This window comes from Polyodon spathula, chromosome 23 (genome assembly GCF_017654505.1).
Source record: "Polyodon spathula isolate WHYD16114869_AA chromosome 23, ASM1765450v1, whole genome shotgun sequence".
In the NCBI taxonomy this organism is placed as follows: Eukaryota; Metazoa; Chordata; class Actinopteri; order Acipenseriformes; family Polyodontidae; genus Polyodon; species Polyodon spathula.
Genome location: NC_054556.1, coordinates 27,386,356 through 27,401,355, shown reverse-complemented (window position 1 = coordinate 27,401,355; position 15,000 = coordinate 27,386,356). Strand labels below are relative to the sequence as shown.

At 43.8% G+C, this 15,000-nt stretch overlaps 1 protein-coding gene across 2 annotated transcripts in view; it reads left to right on the top strand.

Annotated features, from left to right (window-relative positions):
• Positions 1 to 2,064: 2,064 nt before the first annotated feature.
• The window catches only part of LOC121297663 (matrix metalloproteinase-24-like), a 29,658-nt gene continuing 16,722 nt past the window's right edge, over positions 2,065 to 15,000 (top strand). The window contains exon 1 of one of the 2 annotated variants that reach the window (XM_041224092.1): positions 2,065 to 2,401. In XM_041224092.1, the coding sequence (XP_041080026.1) occupies positions 2,276 to 2,401 (126 nt within the window). In that variant the 5' untranslated portion in view covers positions 2,065 to 2,275. The remainder of the gene's footprint in view (positions 2,402 to 15,000) is intronic. The other variant, XM_041224093.1, reaches the window with a different exon arrangement.

Sequence of the window (15,000 nt, the reverse complement as noted above, 5' to 3'; positions counted from 1 at the left end):
CACAGTATATAGCAGGCTATTGAGAGTCATCGATCGTGCTGGGATTGGGTGTCATTGCTCATTCCTGCTCCTTACTTTTCTGGACATGCTGCTTCTGTTACTGAATTATGCTGATAGCTCTCATTTTCAGTTTGCAGCTGTGGCAATGGGATATGAATGTTACTGGTGTACTTCATTGGGGTGCAGTGTTATGTTCAAACAGAGACCATGGTGACTTTAAAGGACTGATAAAAATAGAAAAATGTTCCTACGTTGAGCTGTGTGAGAGTTGTCAGGCTGCCTTGGCCATGGCGCTGCTCCAGATGGAGGGGGTGCGAGTTCATGTATTCCCTACTGTTCTCCTGGAGCCGATCAGAACATCCCGCTGCCTTCACAGCCTGCAATGGAATTATCTGCATCCCAAAGAGTGGAGCTGCACAGATTGTGACCCACTTATAACAAGCCTCTGAACGAGTGAGGGACTAGAAGCACTTTCTCGCTCAACCCCCCCAATTCAAAGTCTCGCATTCATTCTATTTGTCACTTCACCTGGTGTGCTCAAACAGTGCACATCCAGATACTAGTGTGCAGCATCTTCTGTAAGTTCCAGGGTTGAAGATAATGGGACTGTTTTAATGATCTAAACAGGGTATAATATTATTTTGCATCGTTACAATTTACTCAACGTGTACATCGTTTTGCACAATATATGTAAGTGCACTACTGTATCAGAAACAGGTCAGGTTTAGGATTAGGGTTCTATCATGCAAAAAGATGTACACATTAAGTACATTGTAACTATGCATAATCACATTGTAATGCTGTGTAAGTACACATGTATTTACTAAGTAACTACTATGTAAGACATCATAATTAGCAGCACAATATAAAGTGTTACCAGAAAACATTTGAAAATGGTCAACTGCTGGTAAATTAGACTGAAATATATCTGCAATCACAAGGTGATGATGACTTAACCAAGCTACAATAAAAACTAAATGTTTACTTCACTTCTTTAAACAAATTAGTCAAGTTTAATTCTAGAGTCATCAATTACAAGTACAGAGCTGCGGCATTGAGCTTTAAAAATATATAGTGATCTTAATGCGACTTGATCTGCCATATGTGTGAAAAGATAAGGACTGTGGCATGTCTTTACACCTGTGAGACGCTCCAGAGATATACCAGCTGTCTCCTCCATATGAGGCATCAATGTGGCGATCGTACAAAAAACCAAAGAGCACTGAGAGAGGTAAGGAGAAGCATGCATGCAGGATAGCAACGCATGGCTTGCTGAGCTTAAAGCTCTGACTATTGAAAAGATTGCGCACGCTCCTGCATGCTGTACTGCCTCATTATTATCCAGGGTTTAGATGACCTCTGTTTGATCAGCCACATTGTCTGGTCAGATCAGTTGATGTGTCGTGACTTGTGACTCCACAAGCCTTCAGTACTGCATCGATTTCACCTCTCCAAGCCTTTCCAGGATCTCATGCTGAGGAATTGAAGAGCACAGATGAGTACAAAAAAATATCCAAGTCTCTGAATATCCCTGTGAGCACAATCTACTCAATCATCAAGAAATGGAAGATGCATTGCACCACCCAGACACTGCTTAGATGATCCCTGAGCAGCTGTGTGTGTACATGTTTGTGTGTGTACGTGTGTACGTGTGCGCCTGTGTGTGTGCGTGTATATACCGACATGTATACTTGCCTCATGTAAATATTGTAGCTGAGTGTTGATCAGATAAAATGAACTCTTATAATGTAAATACAGTCGGCGTGCCTGTGTCATGTGAGTATTCAGAACCCTAATGGGCACAGATGTGAGATGATCTTTCACTTACACGGCAGCCCTATCACTTTCTGGAGAAACTGCATGTATACAAGAAGAGGGGATCAAATGCTTTGCAGATTAAAAATGATCTGAACTACGTGCAACAGAATGCAATACAACTGTTGAATGAAGCATTTAGCCGTTCAGTTTAACATGTGCCTGGGGCGCGGTAGAGAACGTCTTACCTTAGCGAGCCTCGGTATTGTACACTCCGGTTGCTAGGCTTGTCTCTGTACTGTGGAAACATTGCAGCTTTAAGAGCCGAGTCTGCGCACTGAAGGACCGAGTTTAGTGGCTGATCTGCAGTGAAAATAAACCAGAAAAAAACAGGGAATGAAGGAGCATCGTTCTACCCATCGTTCTTCTAATAAAGACAGGACCTGAAGACTGGGAAACAGGAGAAGAATTAAAAAAATCCAACTGCACACGCACAGAGGGAGGAATAACGGGATCAGGCATGGCTGGGATGGGAGGAAAGAGAAGGAAAGCTGGGCTCCCAGGTTTCTGCTGGAAAACCTGCTATTTTCATATATTATTCTGGGTAGTCTCAGTGTGCGGAGAGGAGAAGACCTTCATCGTGGAGGTAGGTCAGGGATAACAGAGTCTCCATGCAACTGCTTTCTGAGCACGGAGAAGAGCTGCAGCGTGGCAATGCTGCTGCTGCAACCTAATAATAATAATAATAATACTAATAGAGAAACTATTGCAGTGTAACATGATGCTCCACTCACAAAAGATCATTTGCATAAAATGCATGGGGAGAGATAGATAGATAGATAGATAGATAGATAGATAGATAGATAGATAGATTATACTAATAGGGTATTCTGCACAAGAGAATTTGCAAGACACTGTAAATGAATATAGGCACAGTCAATAAACCGAGGGGATGAAGCCAGTATCGTGCACTGCACTGATAGACCTGAATGAGATTTCTGCTGAGGAATAAGAATAATATTCACAGAAGCGGAGCCTCATTGAAGAATGATGCGCCCGCCAGATTCTCTTCTAATAACATTTTAATGGTCGATCGGAACGAGGTGTACAGCGTTGCATTGCGAATGTGTTTGCATTCTGTATACAGAACGGGAAGCGGCTCTGCGTTTGAGATGCAGCATAACGGAGTCTCTGTTTGATGGAGTTGACAAAAAAAAACAAAAGAAATTCGTGGTAATCTTTGGTCGCGTAGTAATAGATCGCGGTGCGTTTGCCTCGCCGACACTCCAGCAGATTGAAATAGGGTGAGGGTGAGGGTTATAATGTCTAATCATTACACACATGCCTGTAATTTAATAAAGATAAACATTGCATTGTGGAATAAAACTCGTTAAAGCATGTGAAGGTATGTTGTCATGCTGGCTGGCAGGTGAAACTGGGTGGTGCAGAGGCAAATTACAACAATAAACTCTATAAATATATAACAGTGCTCTGCAGCAGCACTGTGAACTGCATCCCAGCGGTAAAGCAGCGTCTGTTTTTTATTTAACATTATATACCATGAATTTTTACTTTTTTTTTTTCTCTTCTATTAGGTAATACTAAACTGAACTAATCTAATGCTAAGACCCCCACCCCACCCTCCAAACAAAGAAACCAGAATTCAGCTGGATTCCAAACATAGCTCATTTCTAATGTATGGGAATAGCAACGAGCCGCTTTAGAGCTCAAGGGGGCACTAGTGGCATTACAGCTGGGGATATAGAGAATAGGGGGAGAGCATTTCTGCTTGGTTTAGAACAAAGAACTCGCACACCCTTTCTACAGAACGAAGAACTGTAACCTTCTTTCTGCGTGTTACCAATACCAAAATAAATAAACATGCAAGGATTATAACACGCACTTGTGCAAGGGTGGCATAAGGATGCATGCATGCCTTGCACAGAACCTTGCAGCCAGTTCCTGTCTTGCAGATTCCTTGTGTGAGAGAGACATGCATTCCTTGTCTCCTCTCAGCCACACCCCTCTTGCTGTGCACGGCAGCCATGCAATCCTGGCTTGCTCTTGTGTCTTCCTGGCACAGTTCCTGCGTTGAGCTTGCCTTGGTGTACGTGCATTCATGCCTCACTGGCTCCTGGTAGGATCCTTGTGTTTTTGTTGGAAGGGTAAGACACTCCTCATGAGCAGGTGTTCATTTCAGTTCCTGATGCATGAGAAACGCACACACATTGACCTGCTATTGACTTTTGCGGTTGTTCTATTGCCAAGACATGTGGCTCCTGCCCACCGTATTGCGCTGTGTGTTTTTGCATTGTTCAAGTTTGGTTACTGCGGGCCTTAGAGGGTACTGCGTGGCAGAATATTAACACAGACCCTGCTGTTAGGTATTTCTGTGAGCAGTGTTTCTATGAGAGGGTTACAATAGCACACAGGAGGATAAGTAGTTGTTTTGTTTTTTTTAAGATTCTTTGGACACTATCAAACTGAAGGTGCATTAGCATTTTAACTACACGGAAAGTGCTATTTGAATATGTAGGATGCTGATTTTAATTTATGCAAAGAGATGTATTTTAAACAGGAGATGTATTATAGCATCATTTGTATCGTACTGTATCTGGATTTTCAAACATGTTTTATACACTTTGTATCAGGATGGGAAATATTACGCAGTCCGATCCGTTGCACAGACCATAAGGTCAGTGCCAGGTTTTATTATCAGCTCCACCATACACTCCTACTGTAAACCTCTTACCAATGAAGTACAATATCACTTTTTAAGCTCACAGTAAAACCTGGAATATCTCAACTTGCTATACAGTGAGAGTCTTATTCTCCCAGTCCTGTTTATATAAGTCGTATTATGACTTCTTTATGATTGTCTTTGGTATTGGATTTTAATACTACATATATATATATATATATATATATATATATATATATATATATATATATATATATATATGATATATACTGAGTAAATAAATGAAGAGGTAGATCTAAAACTGCGTGACTAATTATAAATCAATGAAGAGGTAGATCTAAAACTGCTTGACTAATTATAAATCAATGAAGAGGTAGATCTAAAACTGCGTGACTAATTATAAATCAATGAAGAGGTAGATCTAAAACTGCATGACTAATTATAAATCAATGAAGAAGTAGATCTAAAACTGCGTGACTAATTATAAATCAATGAAGAGGTAGATGTAAAAATGCGTGAATCGAAGCAAGTTCTATTGATAGCTGAAGTGTGTGGTCACACCTTTTTAATGCACAGTAATGGGAGATTGTAGAGCCGACAATCTGTTGTATGAATAGATTGGCAACACTGAATATTTTATGCTATGCAATGAAAAAGCTGCCAGACACACTGTCAGTAGTTGCTAGCAAATAACCTCCCAGCCTGCCTCCATGTTCTAATTTAACAATGCATGTGATCAAGTAGTGAAGACGGGAGGGGTTTTAATGAGCTTCTTAACACCCTCGCGGTGCTTTTTTAGGGGGCTGTGTGAATACATTAACACAGGCAGCTCACGCTCATGATGTCATCTGCATCTGATTCCTAAGAGCTTGAGACGCCATGCATAAAGAAGACAAGCTGGACACCACCAGCAGCCAGTCTAAAGTGCCTGTCCATTGTTAGTCTCTTACCAGCAAACAAACTGATGCATTGGTGCCTAACTGTGAAATCACATTGGGTTTGCTTATCCAAATCCCAATTGACATGAGTGAATACTGCTTTACTGTGACCTGGAACCTCCACACCACACCCCCTGGTATTGGGCAGTGGATTGTCACAATAACCCACAAAACAAATACTGAGGTGCAGTGAATTGCTGCTTGTGTTTCCCGTAGGAGGCTCTTTTTATAAGCCCTTCTTCGAGGTCCTTAAAGGGCTACAAGCCGAGGTTTTAAAAGCGTGCCCCCCCTGTTTCCTCAGTTAAAGATCTCTTGCTTCTCTGATGGTGTTTTATACCACTGTGATGGAGAATGCAGCTGCTCCCAGCGCTAATATGCACATTGTGATCACAGCTCTGGAGATGGAAAAGTTGCTGTTGCTTCCTGGTATGATGTCATGTGTGCTGTGGCTTGGTTGGTCTTGCATTTGGACCCATATTCTTGAGTAATGCACAGCCGGTCATGAGGACCCTATTGAAAGATATGTCTTGGGTACCACATTTCTGCTGATAAAACTCAGCATGGGCATTTCATATGAAATGCAACATTATTCTAGTGCATGCTGCTGATCTAGGTCATGGTGTCATACCTTTTCATGTGGTATTGAACTTACTGTCCATTCTTTCCAATGGAGCAGAATGATACCATGCCCCTTGGGTATAATGCATATTGACACTCTCTGTTAATTGCAATATTATTCTCAAGTGTTGCATACAGTAAGTTTTGATAGCGGTAAAGAGTTTGGTGAAAATTCTTCAAGAATTGAGCAATTGAAACAGATCTGTTGAGACGAATATTATTCCTGCTTTATTTTATTTGAGACATGAGGATGTGTTGTGTGTTGTTAAATAAACATGCAATTAAAAGTTAAACATGTTTAATAAACAACACATAACACTTTAATAACAGCCATGCATTCAGGCAGCTGAATAATCAATCGATATATAGATTGATTGATATAGTATCGATCAAACTGACTGCCCCCTGGAAGGGCAGATTTAGTGGTTAGCCCTTTCACGAGCCAGTCAGATGGACGTGCACATTTGTTTTGCTGTAAGTCTTTTTAAATGTATTTTGCAGACATGCAAGCTCCCTGACTTTATAAAACTTTCATTTGCTCGTAAATCTGCTGCTGTTAAAGTCTGCCTGTGGAGCTGCTGCTGCTGGTCTGGCATTGGCATTCCTGGCAGGCTCGCAGATTCCCAGTCTACTGGCTTTCGCATCTGACCCGCTGCTTCAGGCTAGAGAAGGAGAGGCTCAAGAGTGTACAATGGTGGGAGATCATAATGCTCCCTGTGCTGCCTTATAGTTTACAGCACGTGGCACTGGATATAGAGGCTGGAAAACGGCATGCCGATCCAATGCACAGGGCACAGAGGGCACTGGCCTCACGAGTGGCAGTGATTCTACAGTGCATTGGCGCTGGGATGGGTGTTAACACATGTCAGTTCTGTTCTGTTCTAAAAGTGCAGTGAATGCATAACTGCATCCCGCACTGTGTACAGGGTACAGCTGGAACAGAGAACAGGAGGACTGGGCAACTTTGTCCGATCTTAATTGTTTAATTGAACCATTTAAGCCTCCATTCAGCTCCTGAATCAGGTTATCGTTTCATTCTACTTATCAGCCTGGAGTATATAATGGCCCTCCTCATCTGCTCAATGGTGTGATGTTTGCATAGACAACCTCTTTAGTATTCAGTATGAGCACTGACAGTATAAATGAAATCTCAGCTCCTCGCGCTACAGAAGGGACGTCCTTATTACAGTGATGTTGTCCCGGCGTAGCTTGTGTTTTCACACCGGGACTCTCTTTGTCTTTTAGGTTGAACTGTCTAATAGCTAATTGCCCTTGTTCAGTCAATCGTGGCTCTTCACTAGGTTGTGCTTCTTTCTCACCCTTGCCTCCTGATGCGCTGGCTTCATTATCCCTGCCTAGGGAAGCTTTCCCCAGGAATGGGGAGATAGTGGAGGCCTCAGTGGTTTAGAGTTTTAATGCAAGCAAAGCAGTGGAGAAGTCACTGGAGCGCAATGCAATATGGAATACACTGTGTAGCCACTCTACCTCTCTCTCCCCTTGGTTTGAGAGTAACCTATCTAGGAAACTGCATTGGTCTCTTGTTGTGTGTTTCACAGCCACTTACTGCCTAGAGCGTCGGCCCACCCAAGCAATTATAAAATACAGTGAAAGGGCCTTGCACAGTAATGTATAACCCATGTGCAATTTACAGTCAGCGTGCTCTAACCATGAGTTATTGAAACCAGAGAGAAAGAGAGAGACAGATGTCTGTCCATCTGTCCGTCTGTCTGTCTCATTTATATTTGTATTCGCACATGCTGTGGTTGTGGTGATCTCTTTTTGCATGATACTGAGAGCTCTAATGTGTCTGTGTTACTTTATAAACCCCTTGAGCCCTTGCAGAGCTGAGTGACGTGGACACTAATGTTCACTGAAGCAGGGCTGTAGAGTACCAGACAAGGCTGGCTTGATCTTTCCATGAGAAACCCACGTCTCCGGAGTCCTCTTGCAGCTCAAATGAAAAAAACACCCCAGGATGAGTAATGTTTGCAAACTGAAACAAATCTTTCAGAAGGTGGTTTGCAGTGTAACAGAGCTGCACATTTATCAGCGTTGAGGTGAAACTTTAGATCACTGTGAACCTCATGGTCCAGTCGTTCGGTGGCCTCTCTGAAAAGTGCTGCATGGATCCAGTCAAGTCTTTGATGGAAGTCACAGTCACTGTGCACACTGGTCCAGGGTGCCAGGACAGGGGGAGCAGTGATAGGGCCAGTGGCATTTTTTATCAACTGTGTGCAGAGCTGTTCAGAGGCTGCCTCTTTGTTAATGGTTATGGGTGTGCAGATCTGTTGCTCCAGAGCTGAGTAGGGTTAGGGAGCGTCCATATTAAACCCAGCTGAGGTGACACATCACTTATGAAATGGATGGACTCTGGCAACGTGCACTGCTAAGCAATGCTCTTGTGTCAGATGGATGTAGCTGACCATGAATTGCACTGTATTCAATATAAGAGCAGCAGCTGACTGTGCTGTGAAATGGTTTCAATTGAGAAAAGGCATGTGGCATGAAAAAGGGGTTTCCATTGGTAAAAACACATCTATACATGCAGAGAGCTGTGGGCTGACAGTACTACCGTAATATGGTCTTCACTGTTTGCTCATCTCATTGAAATTCACTTGGTCAAGTGTTTCATGAAGAAATGTAGGGTCACAGCGAGCAGTGTTTCAAGTTTGCTGAATCTCCTGATCCAGAGCAGATCACTACACTTGTCTATACTTTGCTGTGCTTTCATTATGAAATACTGCAGTAAGCTTCATGCAAGTGTAGCTTTTCCTACAGCCTGTAGAAACCGGGACACCGTTTTTTAGGGAGCGCTCGAGTTGGATAATACCAATAAACCAAAGTTGGAGAACTTTAGGGTCAATTGAAAATATATATTTTCAAAAAAAAGAAAATTGTACATTAACCTCTGTCAAGCAGAGACTGCAAATTGTGTCAGCTAGTGTGGTTGCATTGAGATCTACTGGATGAATGTCCAAGACCACTCACCTCACAGCACTCCAGTGGGATTCTAACTCAGGGCTCCAGAGCTGAAAGGCATGAGAGGCTCACTCCTTTACTAGTCAGTTTATTGGGTCTTTAGTTTAGGCATGTCGTGGAAAAAAGATTGATTTGTTACTAACCTTTAGGGATGTTTGAGTGAGTAGGAAGAAGGATCTGCAATCAGTGACCAGAAGATCCAGAAGACTGTCAGCCGCTGTTAAGAAGCATTTCAATTTCAGATTTATTTGATTGGGAAATTGCTTCTATTAGTAATGCTGGGCTCATTAAAGAAATAATTAGCGCAGCAGCCTTGTCAGATCAGCTCTGTGAACGATCCTCAGTGTGGTCGCTGGGGTCCGTGCGGTTCATCACAGAGTTGACGCTCCACTAGTCCACATCAATAGTCCGATCAATAGCTCTCTCTCCACCTCGCCGGGATCCATTTCAAATCAGAGTGAATACTGACAGCGATTTAATGTTATTTTGTCTGAAAGCACTCGGATTTGAAAAAACGCACCCCTGTGTCTGCATTGAACTGGCCTGTCTCGCTGGTGTCATCGTTTGAAGTGGCGGTTTTGTGTGTTGGCCCCTGAGATCGTAAAGAGGAGACAGAAGCAGTTTTCTGAGCACGTTAGGGGCTCCTTTATTTGAACATGCCAGTCGGGCTCGTGATACTGCCCTGCAGGATCGCTGAAGCAGCTCGAGGCACTCTTTTCATAACGATGCCTTCGTCAGTGCTGCCGGCAGTACAGGCATGCACCTTGGTGAGCGGCAGACACCACTTTATACAGGTCCGCTCAGACCCAGCCCGTTTCTGATCCCTGACAATACAGATCGATGCAGTTCACGAGGAGTTTTCAGTGTTGGGTCTCCTGTGCTGATTACCAGTGTAACGTGGGCAACCCAGCTGTGTATTAAACTCCAAGCAAGCACTGAGCCACTATGTGAAACACTGAGACTCATGGGCATTTACTGTATATTCCATTATCTCAGCTCATTCTCAGTGGTCAGTGATCTGCGTAAGACAATAGGTTCACTTCTTATAACTGCGCTTTATGATAAAGCAGGTAAGCTGAGAAAATGTATGCTTCAGGAAAAAGAGTTGAGCATGGTAGATATGTGATACAACAATGCACGTATACAACAATGCATTGACAGGGTCAGTTATTGTTAGAGCTGCTGTCTGGCTTTGTAAATGTCCACACACCGCACCATACCCCCTTCCGTGTTTAAACCATGACTATGAGTTTTATGAACGGTTTTCAGGAAAAAGGAAATTCAGTTTTAATTGCAGTCTGGAAACACGCTGCCTATGAAGCCGCAACAGGTGTGCAGAGTTCATCACAGAGGAATGAATTTGGAGATCTGCCTTTGCAGATTGTTTGTAACTGTGAGGCGACTGGCTTCCAGGTGCAGGAGACACACAGACAGAGCCTCTCTACAGAACAATATCTTGAAGAAAAGCAATCCAGACCCCCTTGATGTATATAATGTATCTATATGTATACAAAGGAAGCATCACATGAGAGGAGAGGCAGGAGATGATGTAACCAGTGACAGATTGACTGGTAATCAATGATCAGCCCTCATTTCTTCAATCATCACAAACAAACACCTGCAATATCGCAGTCACAGCTGTATTTTAATCAGTATATTGAATTATTGAATGATATTCTTTATGCACAGCATTCTATTTAATCAATGCATTGATTGATTGAATGAGAATAAATTGACTTTCACTTGCTGATGACAATGTAATAATTCTCATTGGCTTTGCATGCAGACAGAGTATATTAAAAGCAAATAAGAAAACAAGAAACGGTTTAATAATGAGTGGAAAGGAGAAGGGGGTCAGAATAATAGATTTGGTGTAACTGGAGGCTTCAGCAGGCTGCAGCATGAGAATAAATGGCAATCGTTATGTAGCTTGGGCTGTAAAGGAGTAACAAAGCAGACACTAGAAGGGTCGGCATGTGCTGTGACAGTTTCACAGTTAATTTCAGCTGGCAAAGCTAGCGTTTGCAATAACGTTTTCTAGCAATAAGAATTGCTCACAGTAGATGCCGATGGCAGCTGCGTTTTGCTCTGCTGTGTCTCAGTGCTGCCTAGTAAAGAAGCTGGGGGAGCTGGCCTTGCTTTCAGCTCTGTTCCAGTAAAGGGGTCTGTTTGAGGCTTTGCTGTGAGAGCATCTAATGAAGTAGAGTGCGTTGGCGTATCCTTGGGGTGTCGGGGAGGGCTTTGCTATGAAATCACCCCTGGTATCTGCAGAGAGGACTGTGCTGGCAGAGTCTGCTGAGGGAGAGGTTTCATACTGAAGTGCTATGCTTTTACTATTATAAGGGCCAGTCAGGCTGGTTTAAATGAGAATGTGTTCTAGTGGTACTAGCGAACAGGCCAGATATCAGCCTCCCTCTGTTTACCTCGGATTACCTTACGAGAGATCTTCGGATTTCGATTATAGGTCTGTGGTGCCGGTACGTTCAGCTCTGGGATTCTCTCCCCAGTATATGCAGGAGTGCAGAGACAGCTGATATTTTTTATCACATTATTTGCTTAAATCTGGTCCAGTAAGAACTGTCTCTGTAAAGCGTTTGGGGGGGTGTGCCCGTGCATGAAGGACGCTATATAAATCTAAGTGGAAGGTGTGAAATCAGATCCTCTTATTGATGCAGTGTACAGTGCTCTTACAGCGTGCTCTCACAGCGTGCTCTCACAGCGTGCTCTCACAGCTTACTCTCACAGCATGCTCTCACAGGGTGCTCTTACAGCGTGCTCTCACAGCGTGCTCTCACAGCTTACTCTCACAGCATGCTCTCACAGCATGCTCTCACAGGGTGCTCTTACAGCGTGCTCTCACAGCGTGCTCTCACAGCTTACTCTCACAGCATGCTCTCACAGGGTGCTCTTACAGCGTGCTCTCACAGGGTGCTCTTACAGCGTGCTCTCACAGCGTGTTCTCACAGCGTGCTCTCACAGTGTGCTAGCGGTTTGTCCAGTTTGCAAGGCACAAGATGGCATCCGCAAACACCCAGCAATGTTGAGCGACCCCGAAACGAATTGATCTCGAGGCAAAGGTGCAACTTGAAATGCCATCAGCATTAGTACGTGCTGCCTTTGTACCAATCATGTCTACCAGACTGACACACAGAACAGCACGGAGAGATGCTTCTCAAAACTGGGAGGGAGAGACAGAAGAACAGGGGGTGCTGTAAAAACAAATCTGCCACTTCTGTTGTACAGCATCTGTTGCAGTACAGTTAAATTCCCTGAACTGTTACTGGCTGCGTGGGTTTCCAGTGTTGAAGCTCTGTGTTTTTTTAAAATTGTATCTAAGCTGGTGTCAGGCATTGTGCATGTGAATGCAAACCCTTTCCCTAGTTCTGTGTTACTGTAGATTTCTGTTGTGGGTTTTGTTCCTGCTTTTGCAGACTGCAGTAACAGTATTGGAAACTGTGTGGATTGATTTAGTAAACAGATCTGGATTGTGCCAAATGGAAACAGAGGGTTGATCCTTTGCAGTTTTGACCTGACAAGCTTCATTAGACAAACCTGGGCTGGTAACTGTACATATACACTGTAGCTAATTAACCTCCTAGTAAGACCTGTAATGGATCAAAGTGCTTAGCAGTGTCCTAGTCCCCTCATTAATTAGGGACATGGTCAACCTCACTCAGCTGCCAAAATAAAAAAAGGATTGTCCCTCTAAATAGTGAGCGAGGAGAGTAAGGTTGGAAGGTTGATATCTGGGTGCAGAAATAAAGGAACAGGAAACCCGGCTTGCTTCTAGTGTGCTTTCTGGAGTCGTGGAATCCAGAGAGTTTATCGCCACGGTTCTTCCCATCTCCCTTCCTGTCATGATACTCTGGGATTGTGGAGTAAAAGCGCTGCCGAGTGATTCTATTGGAATGATATCCCTAAGCTGGAATCAGCATCTTGTCCAGTTCTCTCTGCCTCTCCCCCCAGCAGCAGCTCTCTGATGTCAGGATCTGCAGTTTAAATATTGTCTTGCTATTACAGTCAGCAAGAACCGGGCTTAACGGGTCTGAGGTGCCGTGACAGCAGCCCCCCCCCCCTTGCATTTTCTCGAAAGCTAATTCAGTTGTAGCACTGAAATGTAAGCTTATGAGTCTATTTGTATTTTTATATAGAGTGGCTTGAGAAGATCAGCTATGGGTTGTAATGTTTCAACAGCATGTTGGTCCTGGTCAGTTTCGTTGTTTTTTGTCTTGTTAGGAGTCGGTGATTGAGATTGATTCATTGTTTTATATATTTCTGCTTTTACTTCTATGTGTATGTGAATGTGTTATGTGTATGTGAATGTGTGTCCATTTGCTTTGTGACTTTTAAGACTCTTCATTTAAAAGCACGTCAGAAATTTAGATTTGGGCATCTGTAGCTATCTTATCTGCCTGCCTGCCTGCCTGCCTGCCTGCCTGCCTGCCTGTCTGCCTGTCTGCCTGTCTGTCTGTCTGTCTGTCTGTCCTGTCTGTCTGCCTGCCTGCCTGTCTGTCTGTCTGCCTGTCTGCCTGCCTACCTACCTACCTGTCTGCCTGCCTACCTACCTACCTGCCTGCCTACCTGCCTGTTTGCCTGCCTACCTACCTGTCTGCCTGCCTACCTACCTGCCTGCCTGCCTGCCTGTCTGTCTGCCTGCCTGCCTGCCTGCCTGCCTGCCTGCCTGCCTGCCTGCCTGCCTGCCTGTCTGCCTGCCTGCCTGCCTGCCTGCCTGCCTGCCTGCCTGTCTGTCTGTCTGCCTGCCTGCCTGTTTGCCTATCTGTTCACCCTCTTTCCAAAAGCCTGCTTTCGTTGCTCTCCCTCTCCCCGCTGTCACCTTCCTCCTCACAGATACGCATTTCACCTTTAACCAATTTCATTTCCTGCCAGGATGACAGATGTTCGGTGACACAATTATAACGTAACACACATCCACACTTTACCGAAGGACCTGGGAGGACTTCTGGTTAGAAGATTGGTAAATTTCACCAAATGTTTTAATATACAAAAACAATCCTGTGAGATCTACACATAATAGCCTTTGGGCTTCTTAGCATTCTCCCATATATGATTGGGTAGTATTATGCTGTGTAGTAAAGCTAACCCTACAGCAGTCATCACAGGGAATAAATATGAAGTCTGTTCTGTTGATAATTACCAGCTGGTATATGATTCATAATTAAACTAAAGGAGCCAATATTAACAATCATATTAAATACAAAAAAATGGTGCAAATTGAATTTTTTGTGTAAAGACCTTGATCAGTCTAAAGGTACTGTAGCTCAAATATTACTGTAATCTAGGCACAAAAAATGCTAATGTATCTGCCCTCCTTTTACTGCGTGGACTTTTAATTTCCCTGTGAAAAGATAATTGAGTGTGGCTCTCTATCATAGCGTGGAGCAATAAAGGGTTGTGGGGGTCTAAATTAAAACAGGAAAAGAAGGAGAGGCATGCTTGTGAACGGGTCCCACTTGGTTAACGACAGCATGCCTTCTCATTAGCAGAGCCGTTTGCTTATTAAAACATGTGGAAAGGAAATCAACCTGCTGAGATGAGCCGCTTCATTGAGGAGGTGTCGTGTTTCTCTTTTGTTTGTTTTCTTTTTAACAGTTATTTTTATTCATTTTCCAATTTTTTTCCCGATTTCGGAATGTCCAATTATTATTCAGCCCCGCTCACCGCTGCAACCCCCAAACTGACTCGGGAGAGACGAAGACGAGTGCCTTGAGCTGTCTGCTTTGTTTCGCTCTGCAAGCCCACCGTGCAGCCACATTCAAACTTACAGCGTCGGAGGACCACGCAGTTCTGAATTGCGTGCAGGTGCCCAGCTGGACACAGGGGTTGCTGATGCGTGGTAAAACTCCCGTCCACAGTCGGCAGTGGCATAGCTTGGATTTGATCTGGCGATCTCCAGGCTATAGGCGCATCCTGCTCTCCAGGGTTCCTTTCCCAGAATGCGCTGCTCGGGAGCCCCCTGTCACTTGGATTCTCAACAATGTTTTGAGATCA